General features: G+C 41.8%; 1 protein-coding gene across 1 annotated transcript in view; it reads left to right on the top strand.

Annotated features, from left to right (window-relative positions):
• LOC125029920 (insulin-like peptide receptor) overlaps positions 1–17,500 on the top strand; it is a 70,002-nt gene that overhangs the window by 29,321 nt on the left and 23,181 nt on the right. The window contains exons 4-7 of the mRNA XM_047620107.1: positions 10,702–10,796; positions 10,964–11,061; positions 12,545–12,653; positions 14,442–14,605. Coding sequence (XP_047476063.1) covers positions 10,702–10,796; positions 10,964–11,061; positions 12,545–12,653; positions 14,442–14,605 — 466 coding nt within the window. The remainder of the gene's footprint in view (positions 1–10,701; positions 10,797–10,963; positions 11,062–12,544; positions 12,654–14,441; positions 14,606–17,500) is intronic.

Raw genomic sequence — 17,500 nt, forward strand, 5'->3', positions numbered from 1 at the left:
AAGAGGGGAGAGGATAAAAAGGGGAGGGAGGGAGAGGGAGACGGAGAGGGAGAGAGAGAGAGTGAGAGAGTGAGAGAGAGAGAGAGAGAGAGAGAGAGAGTGAGAGAGTGAGAGAGAGAGAGAGTGAGAGAGTGAGAGAGAGAGAGAGAGAGAGAGAGAGAGAGAGAGAGAGAGAGAGAGTGAGAGAGTGAGAGAGAGAGAGAGAGTGAGAGAGAGAGGAGAGAGAGAGAGAGAGAGAGAGAGAGAGAGAGAGAGAGAGAGAGAGAGAGTGAGAGAGAGAGAGAGAGAGAGAGAGAGAGAGAGAGAGAGAGAGAGAGAGAGAGAGAGAGAGAGAGAGAGAGAGAGAGAGAGAGAGAGTGAGAGAGAGTGAGAGAGAGAAAAAAAAACTTTACCTTTATCCTTACCTTTACCTTGACCCTTGACCCCATCCTTCTCGTCATCTTCATCTTCATTCTCATCTTCATCATTATCCTTATCCTTGCGAGTCCTGCTTGGTAAGGTTTAGCAACAGAAACTCTCCTTTCGTGACCCAGTCTATGATGGCTTGAAGTCGGCAGAATATGTAGGGGAAGTGTGATGTTGCCACAGTCATCTTCACCTCGTTTAGATCTCGACACTAGGAAAAGTTCTCTTGACTTCTGTCAGCCATCGAAGCTTGGTTTCCACAGAAGCACTTCCTGTAAAGGCAAGCTTGACGTAATCAGCTCGGGGAGCAAAAGCTGGTGGTACAGGTGCTGCTGGCATTGCGTTTAGAGGCGTGGAGGGTAGCTGGCATGGGGGTTCTCTCGTGAAGGGTCGGTCATCTTATATCTGTTTTGATGGCTGGAGTGAGTGTGTTACTGACACTGTCAGGATTGTATTCCATGGGGTATTTTCTGGTGGTGGTCTGAGAGTAATGCGGCAGCTACGCCTCCTAAGACTCAATGCTGGTGGGGGACAAGGGCCGAGCAATACTACGTAGGTGGAGCATCACCATCTTCGTCTTCGCTGAGCGGTACATCTATCTCCACATCTGCAAATGTGGCAGGACCGGAGAGCCCCATGCCGCCGCACTCTGCACCGCGCGAGGTGGAGGCAATGACGTTATCAGCAGGTAGTGACGATTCTATGACAGGCTAGCCATTGCTGCTCAATGCCACACACTCTAAATCTCACTAGTGTTCTCTGTATAGACTAGGTACTGTCAGGTAGCTACATACTCCAGATAAGGTGAAAAATCTAAAACGTTCTCTCACAAGTTTGAATGCGTTGCTGCCCTCTCTGAGAGACACACATACAGACAATCTAACAGGCAGATAGGGAGTTAGAGAATAACAATAAAAGGGACCAAAATAACCTCCCAGACAGAGCATCTATCAGAAGATTTCCGGGGAATGGTTTTATTTTTCACTTTTCCCTGCTGCCAGTTCTATATATTCCCCCCAATAGTTTTCTTGAGAGGCATTCGCGAATCTAATCCGTTTTTTGAAATGTTAGTTATCCCTTCATAAATACAAATAGCACCTTACTTACTCCACCTTGTGCAGCCTTTTAGAAATCTATATTTTCCCCTCTCCAGCCTTTCATCCTCTCCCCTCGCTATCAAATTCCTCAAAGTCACCTTGTTAAACTTTAAGGGGAGGCAGTGAAAGGTGAAAGTTATAAACAATGAGCAGATACAAGTCCGTGGTATATCTTTCCCACGAGAATGTTCACGTTCGTTGTTATGAATTCATTCGTTGTTTTAAATTAATGTGGTGCTATAGATTCATTTGTTGCCTTGCATTCATTTGTATAAGATGGAGACTAAGGTACTTTTGCAGCGTTTTGGTGATAATTGGTATAATATACGTTATGGCCACTTACGACAATAAACACACATGTAATTACGTAGTTAATGGGTGGAGAGCGGAGGGAAGGATGTGGGTAAAGAAAAAAAATGATAAAAGAGTAAATTAATAGATTTACGAAAAACAAAATAAACTGTGGTTATGATTTGTTTTATAAATTGTTGTTTTCGAGTCACTGCATGCTATGCCAAACCATTCAGCAAGAATTGTACTATAATTGTTAATTCTCAGTAATTTGCACAGGCAAAAAAAGTATTTACTTTTGTGAAGTTTAGATAAATATTTTCAGTAAATGTCAAGCTACGCCACTAAACACGCACACACACACACACACAAGCACACATACACCACACGCACACACACACCACACGCACACACACACCACACGCACACACACACACCACACGCACACACACACACCACACGCACACACACACACCACACGCACACACACACACCACACGCACACACACACACCACACGCACACACACACACCACACGCACACACACACACCACACGCACACACACACACCACACGCACACACACACACACACACACACCACACGCACACACACACACCACACGCACACACACACACCACACGCACACACACACACACCACACGCACACACACACCACACGCACACACACACCACACGCTCACACACACAAACACACACACCACACGCACACACACACACCACACGCACACACACACCACACGCTCACACACGCACACGCACACACAAACACACACACACAGAGAGAGAGAGAGAGAGAGAGAGAGAGAGAGAGAGAGAGAGAGAGAGAGAGAGAGAGAGAGAGAGAGAGAGAGAGAGAGAGAGAGAGAGAGAGAGAGAGAGAGAGAGAGAGAGAGAGAGAGAGAGAGAGAGAGAGAGAGAGAGAGAGAGAGCAGCTTCATCTCATGCATTGATTGACTGAATTATTCACAGTGATTTACACATATTCATAGTGAAACCAAGTTGTTGTTGTTTTTTTCACGTAAATAGACCTTACGTAACTGTATATCCCAAAGGCAGTGAAATATTTTAGATATACATCACAGGTGCATGATATAGGAGTTATTGAGTAGAGTAATTGGTAAGCAACGATAAATCCTACCTTTATGCAAATTACCCCCCCACCCCCACCCACCCACACGCCACCGATTAGGAAACATCAAAGGAATATTCAGCGTCTACTATCTATGTAAAACTATTTCTAGTAAGGAACATTGCCTGGGATTTCACGAGGATTAGAGAGATGCTTATGGTAGTATCTTAAGGAATACTCCCAGCTCAAGACCAGGTACCATTCGTGAAGAGAATTCCGAATTCAAATCTCCCGGGGATGTGGCGCAAAGTTCCATTGGAATTAAAATAAAATAAAGTACATATTGTTCTTAAAATTATTCACTCCACATAATAATATCAAATTGATTAATAAAATGTTATAAAAACATGGACTAAAAGAGCTATGAGCAAATTAAAAAACAACTAAAATCTTAAAACAGTTCTGTGTATTGCTTCGAGATTATTGACAGGCCACACGGATTTCTATATATCGATGGGCATCCCACAGCATGTTTGGCCAATAAAACATGGACCTGGCTTCTGGCACCTCCGACGTACACCTGGATGTGATGCAAGAGGAGGTAAGTTTGATAGTTTCAGACATCACCAACTGGTAACAAATCCAGTCTGAGAAGTGTTTCAACCGATACAGTACTCCGTGTTTTATCTGAGTTGTTTAAGGTTAGTGGGAGTTTCTTCTTAGGTACTGTTCCATCCATTAAATAATGTCGAATGTTAGCCAGTTGAGGGTCAGCTCTTTGTTCTTCTGCCAGCTTTTCAGTGGCGTCTGTAGAGGTAGGAATCAAATACACAAAGACCTTCCAGAGCAGCTAGGGCTTCCAGGTCAATTGTGGCGTATTGAGTTTCGGGATCATGCAACTTCCTGCTGTAATAGGCTATGGGATGTGGAATTTGAAGATAGTCTCTCTGGATCAGGTACGCCCCCAAGGCTATACTGGATGCATCTGTATGAAGCTCGAACTCTCGAGTGAAGTCTGGCTGAAGCAGGATGGGTGCTGAGATGAGCTTCTCTTTGGGTGTACTGAAGGCAACTTGGTGTTCAGGACCCCAATTCCATGCTTGTGCCTTCTTTAAGAGGAGATATAAAGGTGACGCAATGGTTGCATAACCTGGGATATGCTTTCTAAAGAGGCCAGTAGCACCCAGTGTGTGGCAGTGGCAGTAGGAGGTTGTAAACCCAGAAAGTCTATAGTTGTAGCAACAAACAGGCACTTTTGAAGGTTTAGCTTCAGACCTGCTTAACAAAGCAATGCAAAGTCTCATCAAGATCTTTGAGGTGTTGTGAGAAGCTTTGGCTGTATATAATCACATCATCCAAATATGCAAGTGTATGACATCTCATCACAGAAGACAGGACAAGATTCATCATTCGCTGGAACATTGTTGGTGCTGTGGACAATCAAAAGGGGAGTCTCCTGAACTGAAATTACACCAGCACAGAGCATGGACTCACACTGCTCCTTGATGGTTTGGTGAGTTGACTATGGCAGCCTCTATTGACAAATGTAGACTGGGACGGCATCACCAGTATCAATCTGGTGCTTGATGCCAGGCACTAACCCAACTATTCCTTCATCGCTGTCAAAGACTCCTTTGTAATGACTGAACAAGTCTGTGAGATCAAGGCGTTGGTCTTCTTCCAGGTGGCCGAGGTCTATTGAAAAATGGCCGCTGTTTTCTCCAAAGGCTATAGATTCTAAGTCCTATACTTCGTAGAAGCAGTCAAAGTCGTCATCTTCCCAAACAAATTTCAGATCCTCAAGTAGAGCCATCCTCAACAGGATCATTGCTGGTCACGGCCACAGGTTTGACAGGTGGGTTTTGAGGTGGATTCAATGGATTCCACCGTGCCTAGGCATGTTCCATTGTGAAGGATGAGTGGCCGAGAAGGATTCACAGCCCACACATGGCAGTGACGTTCCTTGACGGTGGTGATGCAGTATAGCAAGGTGAGGGCCTCTACAACTGCTGAAGTCACCAGGAGCAGTACATGCAACACAACCATGCAGGAAACAGCCAGAGTGAGGAGGAATCTCCATACGCTGGATAAGATGCACTGCAGCCTCCACTTGAGGTTTCTGTTCTTGGTCAATGAGCAGAACCTGTCAGCACCGACACTGGCAACCTTCTGTGTTGGTGCTTCTGACAGGACAGACTCCAAGGGATTGGTGGTCCATGTATACAACTGGAAACCTCCTCCCCTGGAGAACATGGACTGCATCATTTGTGGCAGCACTGTGAGGAGAATGTCGCCTGGAAAGGAGATGTCAACTTCGGAGACTTGATGAGGGACAGAAAGGTTATCATCCAGGTGGAAAGGAAGGGTCAGCTCTAAGATGAAATGAAGAAGTTGGCCTGTCACACCTTGGAGTATCCTTGTGGAACTTCTGCTTCGAGTCCTATGGCATGTATCCATCAAGATGGCAGTAACGAGAGTAGCTTCAGATCTTGTGTTAATGAAGCATAATGTTCTGCCATTAACACTGAGTTCCACTAGAGGTTTTCCCATAGGACACAGTGCATTCGCCAAGAAGATCAACTGGTTTAACTCCAGTGATTGCCTGTGGGGCTGGGAGCTCTGCCATTCTGGCCAATCTAAAACGGACACTCCCGGGCCAAATGTCCAGCTCTCCGACAGCGGAAGCAAGTCAAGCTTCTGGTGGCTGTTGGTCTCCTTGCTGCTGTTACTGCATGCCAATCTGAAGTGCTGTGGTGGTGGCCATGATGGAAGTCACACTATTTGGTTGGAGCAGGGCGCGATGGCAGAACTCCATCTTGTTCTGCCAAAACAGGACAGGGATACAGGTCACAGTTGCATGGTAGACAGTCTGGGTAGTGACATTGCTGTAAATGGTCATCCACAGGTAAGTCATTTGGAGACTGGTGGCATGTAGTTGACTCCCTATCCCTTATGCCATTTCGGGAATTCCAGATCATTTGCGCGGCCTCGGTAAGGTTTTATGGTGGGCAGTCTTCCTTTAGGGTAAGGAAATCCCTGAGCCAAGGTGGAATTCCAGACAGGAATATACACCGTAGAAGTTCTGAGGGGTCACCTAGTGCTTCCTCATGATTCCGGTATCTCTTTTTCCTTTTCCTCTAAGTGGCATTAGAGCCTGGCAATCTCCTCATCTCTGCCTTGGTCTTCCTGATGTTGTCTTAGAATGGTATCCATGGTTTCTGTTTGGTTGGATTGGCTAGTCATTGCAGCATCCATGTGTTGTATCACTTCCACCTGCTGACTGGTTGCCTCTTCTTACCCGGCAAGGCGAACCGCTGTGTCTTCGCTTTCACATCTTTCAAGAATTTCAAAAAACAAGTAATTTCACAGTCCATCACTAGCACTGCTAACTTTACTTCGAGGTTTGAGCCGTGAGCAACGACTGGTTGTTGTTCTGCAGATGGTCGCGGCATTGGTGACGATGCACGAGAACTAGGCTGACTCACTGACTCGGCTTTCTTACTGCGAGTAAGTCTTATTTGCTTTCCGGGCATGGCCTAAGCAATGGGTATGATATGCCAAGCACACTGAACACGAGGGCAACACCGAACACGGGTTCGCTTAACTCGGGGTTCCCTAAACAAGGGGTTCGCTTAACACAGGGTACCACCGAATGCAAGAAATGGTACATGAGTATATCCAGTGTCCCTATGCCTAACGAGAGCCAAGGGCCACAACTAGCTGGGCGAGCAGGTATTAATAGATATATCTATCTCTGCAAGAGATAAGATTAGGCTGAAAATGGGCACCGCTCTTAAATACTAGAAATGCACAATATTCATAATACCATGGCTCTGGAAAGTCCTCTTAAAGAGGCTACAAACAGGGTTGACATACCTATCAGGAAGTAGCTATTTGTGCTGGACGTTCTTTAGCAGAAGGGCACAAGTCGGATAAAGCAACATCCCACCAATATGCCACCAAAAATTCTGATGTGTGTAAGGTATACTCCCAGCTCAAGGCCAGGTATCATCCGTACAGAGGAGCCGAATTCAAATCTCCCGTGAGGCAGGAGAGGCTTAGGGACCAGGTGAGAATTAAAGTTCGGGGTCCCGTTCCTTCCTCTTGAAATGAGACAGTAACTCCTTTGAAAAGATCTAACAATGCTGTCTTTATCCTTCTCTCGTATCCTTCCACTGTAGTGATAGCAATAGCAGTAATGGCAGTAGTATCCATAGCAGTAGTGGTAGCACGAGCAATAGCAGTAGTAGAGGTAACACGAGCGGTAGGCACAGAAGCGTGGTAGAAATAAGGGTAGTAACAGTCGGGAATAAGGGGAAAATTACGAACAGAAAAAGGTAAAGAAAAATAAAATAGTAAAAGTATAGTAAAAGTAGAATTAAAAAAATCAGTTAAAGTACAGGTAAGAGCACAGTAAATGTTCACTAAATTAAAACAGTAAATAAAAGGCAAACACTCAGCAGTAAAAGTCTCGAATAAGTTACGTTACTTTCATACTGATATACACTATTAAAAGACTAAGAAACATAAAATAAAAAGCAAAAAAGAACTAGTATTTAAAATGAGTATCACTGGATTTAAGTTTAGGTTACTTCAGCTTCTTCTATGTAAAGTATTATAAATTGCTTCATTTATGCTTAACACGTCCAGCATTTTCCAATCCTAGGCAAGTAAACAAGAGCTAGTACAAGCCTTTGGTGTAGATTTTCAGAGAGGGGATGTGGCGCAAACAAAGTTCCAGTTGACACTGTTTACTTTCTCCGTTCCCGGGAACTCTAGACGTCACGACATTTTGAACCATTTTTCTCAATAAAAGCAAAATTAAATCAAATAAAATAAATACTATTCTTAATACGATTAATTCCACATAAGAATATCGAAATTCTTAATAAAAATATACAAAAACACGGACTAAAAGATAATAAATTAAAAACCGACTAAAATCATAAAACAGTAAAATTGAGATCATTAAAAATCATTAATAAAATAAGGTGATAAATTAAGTCATTAGTAGAAATTAAAAACATTAATTAAATAAATTATTCATAAAGGTGAGTATTCAAAATTGCGGTGTCACGTCACGAACTGAGAAATCGTTAAAAAAATATATAGGAGTAAAACATGACCTTTTCATAATACAAGACGTATCAAAATACAAATTAAATACATGAACTAAAAGAAGAAACAACAAAACTAACAAATACAAGTAATAGAAACAAAAGCGAAAAATGAAAGAACTATGGGATCACGCGCAGGCGATACAGGTGTGGACAGGTGTATTTGTGGAGTGACAACTGGAGTGCCACGCCCCCTCTTAGTGGATGGTACACTAACCGGGATCAGAGGCAAAGGATGACCAGGAACAGTGTGATAAGAAAAATCTAATTAATAATGATTCCACTGATTGTAGAAGAGCCTTGAATCTAGGTAATAATTCCATTACATATGTCTCGGTGTGAATTTGTCAGGGTGTGAATATTCGGAATGAATAGAATGGGTCATCTATAGCCAGGAGCATAATTTCCATGCTGTCCAAACTGAAAGCATTTTGTGCACTCTGGGAAGCCTTAACCAGCATATGGATTCCCGTCATGATTGAATGTGGTGCCCCACTCTGCCAGTTATGTATACCAAAATAATAGAATTAGGAAGCTAAAAGAGAAGAGCTTTATACAAAATACGTGAAGTCATCAAATATATATATATATATATATATATATATATATATATATATACATATATATACATATATATATATAATATATATAATATATAATATGTATATAATATATATAATATATAATATGTATATAATATATATAATATATAATATGTATATAATATATATATAATATATATATGCATAAATTTATATATATATGCATATACATACATATATATATATATATATATATATATATATATATATAAAATGAAAATGATAACCAAGGCTGTGATGAACATCTTTATTTTGCAAACGTTTCAAAGACGACCGTCTTTATCCTCAGTGCTACAAAGAAGGAACAAAACAAAATGAATACATTGGAGCCAGACAAGGCAAGAAATAACGGTTCAAAATTATAAAAATCTTAAAATAAGCGAAACAGAAAGAAACAAAGGAGTTTTGTTTCTAAAAGACAGGTAAAACACATAAAACACATAAACAACTAAACATGTAATTACGGTCACAGGATCACACCTGTAAATAACTGTGTGGCTGTTGAGTTGTTGTTTAGCTTTGGTTTCATCTTATGAATAAACAGGGATTCCAAGATTAGGAGGTCGAGTTTGCAGATGTAGACAGAATTTTGAAATCACTGCGAGTGTAGGGGTGGTTTTCCATGTAAGAATGTTGGCGTATTGCAGAGAACGCCGGTGGGCCTGTTCTTATGGACTTCCCCATATGTTCAAGAATTCTATGCTTGAACCAACGTGTTGTTGCTCCAATATACCTAGTATTACAGCTAGGACAGTTAAACATATATACAATGTTTGAACATAAGTCAGGAGCAAAAAACTGTACTTTAAAAAAGTGTTGATAATGTGGTTATTCGTGAAAACTATATTGAATTTTACTCGGGGTAACGAATATTTGAGTAACTCACGTAATTGTTTTCGAACGCAATAACTTAATCGTCCGAGATATGGTAATTTGAAGTTGTTTTTTTTTTTTTTTTTTTTTTTTTTTTGGTGATAAGCGTATCAAGGTAAATTTAATGTTACGGTGTTGGTCATTAAGGTTGGATAGAAACAGTTGTACATGTGATGGGTGTCTGAACAAAAGAAAAGTATCATTCATGTAACTTTTCTAAAACAAGGGTTTAAATTATATATATATATATATATTCGTATTCTCTTTTTGAAATGATGATGATAATGATAATGGTAATGGTAACGATGATGATGATGAAGATGGTGATGATGATGATGATAATTATAATGATAATGATAATGATAATGATGATACTGATAATGATAATGATAATAATGATAACGATGATGATGATAATGATAATGATAATGATGACGATGACGATAACGATAACGATGACGATGACGATGACGATGATAATGATAATGATAATGATGATGATGATGATGATGATAATTATAATGATGATGATGATGATAATTATAATGATAATGATGATGATGATGATGATGATGATGATGATGATGATGATGATAATGATAACGATGATGATAATGATAATGATGCGCAACTCCCGTAAGGCCACGTCTGTCATAGACGGACCGGCTGTCATGCATTCCCAACCATTTCCTCCGCCAACAAACGTGCGGTTTCCTGCCATTATCTCAAGACGATGAGTTATGAAGTTATTTTACTTTTAAATTATTCTTGATGGTTTATGGTTGGCATTCCTTATCCTGTTTGATAGGAAGGCATTGAGGTTTTGATAAGAATCCTTAAGAAAAGGATTTATATATTCTATTTAAGCTATTTGATGGGCTGACTCTCGTTGTTTCCCTTTGTGAGATTTATTTCTGTAATTTTTTGTGAATAATCCGTCATTCGTGTTTGTTTTTCTTCATTTTCCACTTTTATTGTACATGTTTATCCCTGCCCTTTTCTTTTATCTTCAGTTTCTCTCTTTCTCATTCATTCTATCTCTCTCTCTCTCTCTCTCTCTCTCTCTCTCTCTCTCTCTCTCTCTCTCTCTCTCTCTCTCTCTCTTCTCTCTCGCTCGCTCGCTCGCTCTCTATTCTCCCTCTGTTTCTTTCCCTCTGTTTCTGTCCCCCCCTTCCTCTGCCCCCTCCCCCCCGCCAGACCCCTACTGACACCCCCCTCCCCCAGGGGCGACGTCCTGTTCCACAACTACGCCCTCGTCATCTACGACGTGCCGAATCTGCGGGAGGTCGGCCTCGTCTCGCTCACCGTCATCCTCAGAGGTCCGCTTCTCTCCGCTTCTCGTTGCATGTGGTGTTGCAGGTATATGCAATATGTGTATATACATTTACATACACAGGAAACACACCCACACACACACGCCCACACGCACACACACACACGCACGCACCCCATCCCACACGCGTAACCGAAGCGCTGTCCGTCTCAGGCTCCGTGCGGATCGAGCGCAACCCGCGGCTGTGCTTCGTCCACACCGTCGACTGGGAGCACATCACCGCCAACCGGCTCGCGGAGAACTACATCAACGTGAGTCATCTCTCTTCGTTCGCCGGCTTTAGCGTCTAGTTCTCTGTTTACTCTTTTCTTATTGTTCTTTATATTCGCAATAATCGTTATTTTTTTAGTAATAATTGACTGTTAGTATCGTTATATCAATTGTTGTTATCATTGTTGTTATTATTATTATTATTATTATTATTATTATTATTATTATCTTTATCATTATTATCATTATTATTATCATTATTATTGTTTTATTATTATTATTATTATTACTATTATCATTATTATTATCATTATTATTATCATTATTATTATCATTATTATTATTATTATTATTATTATTATTATTATTATTATTATTATTATTTTTATTATTACTATTATCATTATTATTATCATTATTATTATCATTATTATTATCATTATTATTATTATTATTATTATTATTATTATTATTATTATTATTATTATTATTATTATTATCATTACTATTATAACAGTTATTATTATTATTATTATAAGTAGTAGAAGGAGCATCCTCATAATTCGCAATCTTTATTGTCCGATTTGATATCCATTTGTTCATTAGATTCAATTCCTTTCCGGGATATTCTAAACATATTTGAATCTTCTTTCAACACAAAACGAAAAGGAAAAAAAATCTATATTTGAACTTTCTTTATGATTACAAGTTCAGTTCAGGATTATCTTAATCTGGAGCCTCGCTTTGCTTGTTTGTTGTCGTTGTTTTTTATTGTTATTTTTTTGTCGGTGGTGGGTGTGGTGTTTATTTTTTATTATTGTTCATATTATTATTATCATTGTTTTTATTATTAGCGTTATTATTATTATCATTATTATCATTATTATTATTATTATTATTATTATTATTATTGTTATTATTATTATCATCATTATTGCTATTGTTATTATCATCCTTATTATGACTCTTATCATTATTATTGTTATTATTATTATTGTTATTATTATTATTGTTATTGTTATTATTATTACTATCATCATCATCATCACCGTCACCATTATCATTATTATTATTATCATATCGAACATTGTCAGTATGATTATTGTCATTATCAGTATTGTCATTATTATCATATTTACCATCAGCAGTAGCATCATTATCATTATCTTCACTACTGTTGCTGCCTCCTTCCCCTCCCCCTCCCCCCTTCCCTTGCGGGCGTCGCCATGCACGATGCAGGCCAATCCAGCCGCCCTCCCGCCTTGCTACAGCGTGCAACATCGCCCCCCGCCCAGCATCCCACCAGCATCCCGGATCCGGAGATGCGATGCCGCTCCCCCTATGCTTGGCAACAGCGTCGGGCCCCTCGGGCGTGCCTCGCGTGCTTCCTCCCGCACGCACAGCACCTGCGCCCGAGGCTGGGCGGGGTCTCTGCACACGCACACGCATGCATTCATACATACATTTCTAGTGTCTGTGTGCGATTACACGCGCTAACGAGCCTGTCTCCCCGCCCCCCCGCAGCGCAACCGCCCGCAGCACGAGTGCCCGGAGTGCCCGCCCGCCCTCGGCTGCTTCCGCTCCAGGCGATGCGGGGCGCCGCGCTGCTGGGGGCAGCGCCACTGCCAGACGCGTGAGTATAGGCCGCTGACGAAGGAGACGCAGGCAGACAAAGAGACAGAGACACGCACACACACACACACACTGAAATTACACACACATATATATATGTATATATATATATATATATATATATATATATAAATGTATATTTATATATATAAAGTTATATATATATATATATATATATAAATGTATATTTATATATATAAAGTTATATATATATATGTATATATATATGTATACATATATATATATACATACACGTATATATATGTGTGTATATATATATATATATATATATATATATATATATATATATATATATATGTATATAAGAATAGTATATATATCCACACATACAGGTATACAGCTTCATAGAAGACACAAACGCATAAACAGACGCATGCGCAGACACAGATACATGCAAACGCACACGCAGATATACAGACACACAGATAGACAGACAGACACCCATACAGACAGACAATATGAGAGAGAGAGAGAGAGAGAGAGAGAGAGAGAGAGAGAGAGAGAGAGGGGGGGGGGGGGGGGGGAAGTCGAGAAGGACTATGGAACTACAGGTGTTGTTAAAGCGTGCGCGCGTGTTCGTGTGTGTTTGAGTATGTATTTGTGTGTGTGTGTGTGCCTTAGAACTAGCTTTTTTTTCAGTTCAAAGTGGTACTTTCAAGACCTTTACCAAATTTTGGCATTTCTCTCTCTTTCTTTTCGTCTCTTCCCCTTTCCATTTCCATTTTCCTCTCTCTATCTCCCTCCCACTCCATCCCTCCCCCCCCTCCTTTCCCTGCCCCTCCCCCCCTCCTTTCCCCTGCCCCTCCCCCCCTCCTTTCCCCTGCCCCTCCCCTCTCCATCCATTAGTCCCTTCATCACTCCCTCCCTCTTCCTCCCTATCCCTCCCCCTCTCCCTCTCCGTTGCCCTCTCCCTCTATCTCTTCTTCTCCCTTGCCCTTGCTCTCTCCTTCTCCCTTGCCCTTGCCCACTTCTCCCTTGCGCTCTCCCTCTCCCTCTCCCTCTCCCTTTCTCTCTCACTCTCTCTCTCTCCCTCCCACTTTCCCTTTCCCTCTCCTCTTCCCTCCTTCCCTACATCCCTCCTTTCTCTCCCTTCCCCCTACCTCCCTCTTCCTTTCCCACTCCCTCCCTCCCTCCGCCTCTTCCCTCCCCTTCACCCTACCCCTTCCTTTCCTCCTTTCTATCCCCCTCCCCCTCCCTCCCACCATCTCCCTCCGTGCCACGCCTCCCGACCAGCGAAAGAAATCCAGTCTGCGTTAAAATCTCTTTAGAAAGCGTTGAAGGTCGCTCAGCCAACGAAGCGAAGCGGTATTGGCCCTAATAGCTTAACGTCAGCTGTGGACCCGCGCTCTGAGGTTCCGAATGTGTGAGACGTACGGGGGAGAGGCGGGGACGGGGATGGGGGGAGGGTGGGTGGGTGGGAGAGAGAGAGGGAGGGAGGGAGGGAGAGGGAGAGAGACAGGGAGAGAGAGGGAGGAACAGAAAGGGAGAAGGAGAGGAAGATGTAAGGAAAGAGGGAGAGGGAGAGAAAGGGAGAGACAGACAGACAGACAGACAGACAGACAGCAAGACAGAGACAGATTAATTTCATTCGTACTGACGTGACAAGTGTCTTATAAAACTTTATATACCTTCAATGGTCTCTCAGCTAAGCGATTTGAGATTCTAAATGTCAGAACAGGAGCCAAGAAACCCCTCATCAGTTCTAGTCGTCCGCAGATAACCCTTTTCCCTTCCTCCATCTCCCCGTCTCTCCCTTCCAACCTCTCAGTGTGCGGAAGCGAGTGTCCCGGAGGCTGTGTGGGAAGCCAGTGTTGTCACGAGGAGTGCCTAGGCGGCTGCCAACGCCCGCACTCTGCCACCAGCTGCCACGCCTGCAGGAACTTGCTCGACGAAGGGCGCTGCACCCAGTCCTGCTCGAGTCCTAAGTTCAAAGTAAGTTGGATGAGTAAGTTGTAAAAATATAGTAACGTGTGTGTGTGTGTGTGTGAGAGAGAGAGAGAGAGAGAGAGAGAGAGAGAGAGAGAGAGAGAGAGAGAGAGAGAGAGAGAGAGAGAGAGAGAGAGAGAGAGAGAGAGAGAGAGAGAGAGAGAGAGAGAGAGAGAGAGAGAGAGGGACATAGAGGGACATAGAGAGAGGAGAGAGAGAGAGAGAGAGAGAGAGAGAGAGAGAGAGAGAGAGAGAGAGAGAGAGAGACAGAGAGGGAGAGAGATAGAGAGAGAGAGAGAGAGAGGGAGAGAGAGAGGGAGAGAGAGAGAGAGAGAGAGAGAGAGAGAGAGAGAGAGAGAGAGAGAGAGAGAGAGAGAGAGAGAGAGGAAGGGAGGGAGAGAGACAGAGATAGACAGGGACAAAGAGGGACAGAGAGAGAGGGGGGGGGGAGAGAAAGAGAAAGAGAAAGAGAGAAAGAGAAAGAGAGAGAGAAAGAGAGAGAGAGAGAGAGGGGGGGGGCAGAGAGAGACAGAGAGGGACACAGAGAGAGAGAAAGAGAGAGAGAGAGAGGAGACTTTATTTCCAATGTATTTAAGCTCCATGCACATAGACATTAACTAGGGAGATATATACAAACATTCCAGAATATTCGATTACCCTTTTACTGTTAATAATGATAGGGATGATAATGGTAATGATGAGAATATTATTGATAATAAGATTGTTAATATTAGTAATGTCATAGTAATAATGATAACAATGATAGTGGTGATAATGAAAATAATGATAATGATAATAATGATAATGGAAATTACCCTTATTATTATCATTATCATCCTTATTGTCATTATTATTATTGTTATTATTATCATTATTATTATTATTATTATTATCATCATCATCATCATCATCATCATCATCATCATCATCATCATCATCATCATCATCATCATCATCATCATCATCATCATCATCATTATCATCATTATCATTAAGATCATTATTATCATTATCACTATTATCATTATCATCATCAGTGTTATGGTAACAATAACAACAATAGTAACATTAATGATTATGATGATGATGGTAATAATGATGATATCAATAACATTGATGATAATTATCAGAGTAATTGGTAATTCTGGCAGGTCAGGGTTGTTCAGTTAACAGGATTAAAGTAAATTACATTGTTTATATTCCACGTTTAATATAGGAATGTAATTAGAATAAAAACAAAAATACGTATTTTGTGATATTAATGATTTAGAAAGCTAAAATTAATAAATGCACAAAATGTATATTTATGTGGTAAAGTATCATTACAGTGTAAACTTATGCAAATAATAGTTATTCATTTACAAGCTGATTAGAAATGACAAAGCAAAATCAGAATATGTAAAACCAGGTATTCTTCACTGTAAAATAATTCGTAATAAAAAATAGATTTGATGTAAACTGATTTATTTATGTGCATCATCACAGAAGTGACTCTTTAACAGAAACATCTTTGATATATGCAAACATGTAGAATAGGGGAGCTAACCCTTTCCTATGTAAATGACGTAAATTTCAATTGGGAACGTTATAATGACGGGGACCAATGACAATGACAATTACTGATTAGTTAGACTGATTATGATGTTATGAAGTACTTGCTATGTTGTTGCACAAAAATACAAATAGTAAAATCATAAACACTTCTCCTCTACGTGTTTTACCTGAATGAGAGCCTTGTAGGAACCAATAAAATGCAATTGCTCTCTCTCTCTCTCTCTCTCTCTCTCTCTCTCTCTCTCTCTCTCTCTCTCTCTCTCTCTCTCTCTCTCTCTCTCTCTCTCTCTCTCTCTCTCTCTCTCTCTCTCTCACTCCTTCCTCCTTTTCTCCTTTTCTCCTTTCCTCCTTTCCTTTTCTCCTTTCCTCCTTTCCTTTTCCCCTTCCGTCCTTTTCTTCCTCCCTCCCTCCCTCCCTCCCTTCCTCCCTCGCCCCTCCTTCCATGCCACTTTCTACTCCATTCTCTCGTTATCTTCTCACTTCTCTCTCTCCTCCCTTCACTCCAGCTGAGAAACAGCCCTTCAGCTACACAAGTAGCACAGTCTGGTAACAACGCGCATTGGAGACTCGAATGCAATCTCTGGGTTGCTTCGCTTCGTCCTCTCCTCGTAAAATGTCTCGATTTTCCGGGCAGAAAGGAGAGGAGGCGGAGGAGGAGAAGACTGATAAAAAGAAAGGAGAAATAGGATTAAGCGAGAGAAGGGTGAGAAAGAGGAAGACGAAGACGAAGGCGAGGAGGGGTTAGAAAGAGGAAGAGGAGGAGGAGAAAGAGAAAGACGTAAACGAGGAAAGAGTAAGCAAATGAGAAATGTTAATGAGAAAGGAGAGGTAGGAGGAAGCGAAGGAGAGAGGTAGGAAAGGGGAAGAAAGGGAGGAAGAGGGGGAAAAGGAAAACTCCATCCAAACTTTCCAGAGTGGTAATGGACTGTCGCCCGAAGTGAAATCCTTCGCAAAGGTGTCGCCGGAGATACAGAATGAAAGGCTTCGTCGCGCCGCTTCCTGAGGCCCGAGCATCTCCCCCTCCGCCCGGGCGACAGCTGGCGGAGGAATCGAAGCGCCAGTCGCCGAATCTCAGGCTTTGTGATTTCAACTTACGGCGCCATAACTTCCGGGATTATCATAATCGCCGCGCCTGCCTGGCCGAGGAGATAAGGGGGGGGGGCGCAACTTTTGTCGGAGGAAACGGAAAATGGGAAGGTTTAAGGCAGAGGTTCTGTGCCGCGCAAAAACTCTAGTGCGCTCCATCGGTGAATGAGCTTGGGGACAAACAGACGAGAGCAAACGCTCTCTCTCTCTCTCTCTCTCTCTCTCTCTCTCTCTCTCTCTCTCTCTCTCTCTCTCTCTCTC

The sequence above is a fragment of the Penaeus chinensis genome, chromosome 10 (assembly GCF_019202785.1).
Source record: "Penaeus chinensis breed Huanghai No. 1 chromosome 10, ASM1920278v2, whole genome shotgun sequence".
Lineage (NCBI taxonomy): Eukaryota > Metazoa > Arthropoda > Malacostraca > Decapoda > Penaeidae > Penaeus > Penaeus chinensis.